Source organism: Echinops telfairi, unplaced genomic scaffold, assembly GCF_000313985.2.
Source record: "Echinops telfairi isolate 266 unplaced genomic scaffold, ASM31398v2 ScPeMD7_3533;HRSCAF=4204_0, whole genome shotgun sequence".
NCBI lineage: Eukaryota > Metazoa > Chordata > Mammalia > Afrosoricida > Tenrecidae > Echinops > Echinops telfairi.
This window is the reverse complement of record NW_022107431.1, coordinates 38,664,802-38,668,375: the sequence shown is the minus strand read 5'-3', so window position 1 is coordinate 38,668,375 and position 3,574 is coordinate 38,664,802. Positions and strand designations below refer to the sequence as shown.

At 40.4% G+C, this 3,574-nt stretch overlaps 1 protein-coding gene across 2 annotated transcripts in view; it reads right to left on the bottom strand.

Moving 5' to 3' along the window:
* Positions 1-3,574, bottom strand: part of AFG1L (AFG1 like ATPase) — a 208,213-nt gene that overhangs the window by 189,513 nt on the left and 15,126 nt on the right. For both annotated transcript variants that reach the window (XM_004701998.2, XM_045294475.1), the window contains exon 2: positions 3,316-3,539. In XM_004701998.2, the coding sequence (XP_004702055.1) occupies positions 3,316-3,539 (224 nt within the window). The remainder of the gene's footprint in view (positions 1-3,315; positions 3,540-3,574) is intronic.

Sequence of the window (3,574 nt, the reverse complement as noted above, 5' to 3'; positions counted from 1 at the left end):
TGGCTGGATGGATTGTGATAAGAGTTGTACAAACCCCCAATAAAATGATTTTTTTTAAAGAGTAAAATGTGAGATGAACTAGTCTTCAAAATGAACTGTGCAAATTGAAAACTTAAAGATCTGGGACATTCTGTTGTATAAACCAAAAACAAGTATCCTAGAATTCTGACCAAGGACATGACTACATGATCTTTTGTTAAAGAGATAAGGCCTGTGGTTGGTTGATGGATTAAACCAACTACTACCATAGCAGAAAAATCTATAAATTTAGACTACCAAGGACAGGGAAAGAATAAAAGAAAAGATTGTTGTCTGTCTCTTGGAATTCAACAGGTGGGAAAGAGGCCAAAGGAGCTACATCTGTTGTCTTCCAGGAAAAGAACCCTTCCCTGGAGCATCTCGGAGATCAGCAGGACAGTTGGAAAGAGCAGAAGAAGCCGAGTTGCCCCTCAGGCCTGGGATCACACTCAGATGGACTAGGAGTATGGAACCACTCAAAGCCAAGTGAGATTGTAAAGCCAAGTGCAAAGTGCTGAGTGAGCCTGGAAGGTTGAACTCAAGCCAAGAGGCCTCAACCCAGAGTCCAGAGAGCAGGCCCAACACTGAGTCTAGAGGGTGGGGCCTGTGCCCAGATGATTCCAAAGAGCCGAGGATGCTTTTCAAGTTTTAAGAGCGAACATAATTGTTCAGTTGATTTCTGGACTTGTTCAGTGCCTGTTATCCCTTTTTTCCTTCTAAATCCTCCCATTTGTAATGGAAATTATCCCCCTTATACCTATTTCACCTTTGTACTTTGGAAACAGATCTTTTGTAATATAGATTTCACAGGTTCATATATGAAGAGGAATTTTCCCCCAATGGAATATGCCTAAAGTCTCACCTATATTCCATTTGATGATTCAGAAGATGAGATTTTGAACTTGAAGTTGATTCAAAACGTTTGGGATGATATGAAGGAATGAATATGTCTTGCGTGTACCAAGGGCATGAATTTTGAGGGTGTCAAACGATGGAATGTTTGGAGTTGGATTTGGGGGTCATCCAACATATGTTTTAAATTCAAGCCTCTATGCCTAAGGTAATAATCCCGTTTGGGACAGGGCTATCTTTGTTATGTTAATGAAGAAGGGTTAGCACAGGATTTGTCTTGAGTCGATCTCTTTTGAGATATAAGAGATTAAACAAGCGAGAGAAGCAGAGATAAAGTGAAATAGCCAAGCCACAAGAAGATTGCCCAACAGCTGCAGTTCAGATATAAAAAAATAAGCAGTCTATTATTTTCCAAACATAAGAGTACTTTCTTCATCTACAGATTTTAGAAATATAGAGAGAAGGCAAAAAGAGGAAAGGTCAGATAGGAAGGATAATTCCTCATGATTTTCTAAAACCATTGTGCTGGATTGGTGGATCCTAGTGCCTGCCATCCTCACAGCTCACTCCTGAGAGAAACAGTCATGCTCACAGGAGCAGCCCTGGATGGTGACTTGTGCAAAGATCCAATCTGCATGTTGATCAGTGGCCTCTGAAAAACCCACTGCAAAAGCTCTTCCCAAGTGGGATAAAGTGATTGGCAGGCCTATCAGATCCTCATTCAGGAACTTAAACTGCAGATCCACACTGAAAGAGAATTAAGAAGTTGGTAAAAAGAATTCAAGTGGAAGCAAACATGGAGGGAGAGGAACAGAGTAAACAGATCTAAGTAGAGAGCATGGGTGATTCTTAGAATCAACAGGCACCTATTATTACACTTGTCCCATCATCCAAACAGACAGTCACTGGTCCTAGGACAGCAGGCTCAGGGTCCCTGAGGCCTGGCTGTGTACTGGAGATCGTCTTCATTGCTATGTTGTGTATTCTAAATCCCCTTTCTTCCTATAATCGAAAGTAATCTCTATTCCTTGTGACCAAAAGGTTTTTAACATCATGAGCTTTTTCTGTATAAGATGACTTCATTATACTTTCAAGGGCTTTTTTAAAAGAAACATTGTTTTCACTTGAATTTTTTAAAACTTTTTATTGTGAGTTATGTTTACAGAGCAGATCATATTTTATAGTGAGAAAGTTTACAGAACAGATTATAGTTTTACTGTCAACAATTCATACACATTCTGATTCAACTCCTTCATTTCGGTCCTCTCAAGAGATCATGCTTACCCCACTAAAATTGTTTTCACTTGAATTTTTAAATCAAATACTAATACGATTAATACAGCATTTTTTGTTGTTGTTGTTGTTGTTTTACCAAATACCTTATTATAATAAAAAAAGATTTTTGTTTGGAAGTAAGAGGGTGGTCAATTCAATTACAGGAAAAATGGTTTCTTAGATTGTCAGATATTTCAGCTCATTACTATTAATATCGCTCAACATTTAAAGTTGATACAGCTTAATAACACTGGCTTCTATAATGGGGTGAAGGATGGGTCTTCTCCTTTAGTCTGAGAATTTTGACAAATGCACAAAGCCTAGGAAAATGGGAGACAAGTTCCCTCACATTCTACAGAGAGGCCCTACTCCCATGCATGCGTATGGGAATTACTTTAAAAGAAAAGAGAAAAAGCCAAAGTTGCCCTAAAACAAACGTGGGGCTGAAGAGAGGGCTGAAGGTAGAAAGTCGTTAGCTACAGTTTTTCCGCAGATACACCTGATGCCAAGTGAGGGCATCCCACGAGAACCACCCGAAGAGATCCGGTTGGAGTACACAAGACAGAATGGAGCCCCCAAATCCACAGGCAACTTCCGGAGCAGGGTTTGGAAATGTCCAGGGAAGAACTTAATATACATGGTATACAATGAATATTATGTTAGCATATGCAGTGCCCTATCATAAGGTGTCATCGGGAATAAGAGCAGTGTAGAGGTTCACATGGGTGGTCTTAAAGAGCCCACCAATGTGCCCAACAAAGAGCTAGCATGTCAGGATCTACCACATAAAAGGCCCCAACACTTATTTCATTCTAATTTTTCATCCCCTTCATTCCAAGCCTGGAGAAGCCAGGCAGGGGGAAAAGAGACAAGACAAGAGCATATCAGTGGCCCTTCCCCACTGCTCATCCCTGGGCCTGAGCTAGAGGAACCAGCAAAAGCTTTGAAGTGCATAGAAGCTTTCTTTTAGACTGGGCAGCATTCTCTAGCACTCATACAGGAAAGTAAATAAAAGCTATGGAACATTCAAGAGGTCAGGAGCAGACTTCCAACAGAGTTTATTTTAAAAACTGGTGGGGAAATTCAGTCTGTTTCATGATTGTACCCTACTGCATTTCCATCATTTTATAAAATGCTCATGTTTTTAACTGTCAGCCACACAAATCTCACCTTTGAAAACAGACCCTCTGCCTCGAGGCTGTATCCTTTAAGGTCCTCGTGTAATTTCTGCAAACACCGCATGACTCTTCTTTGATGTTCATCATCCTTTATCTCTTGCGCTTTTATCAGAAAGTCATAGTGGTCCAGAGGTCCGTGGCAAACAGCCAAAGCTTTCGAAGAAGCCTCTGTCGCAGCAGTTATGACCATATTCCCAGAAGTCGGAACCGTATAGGCTGTCAACAAAAGTATACATAAAATTTTAGACTTT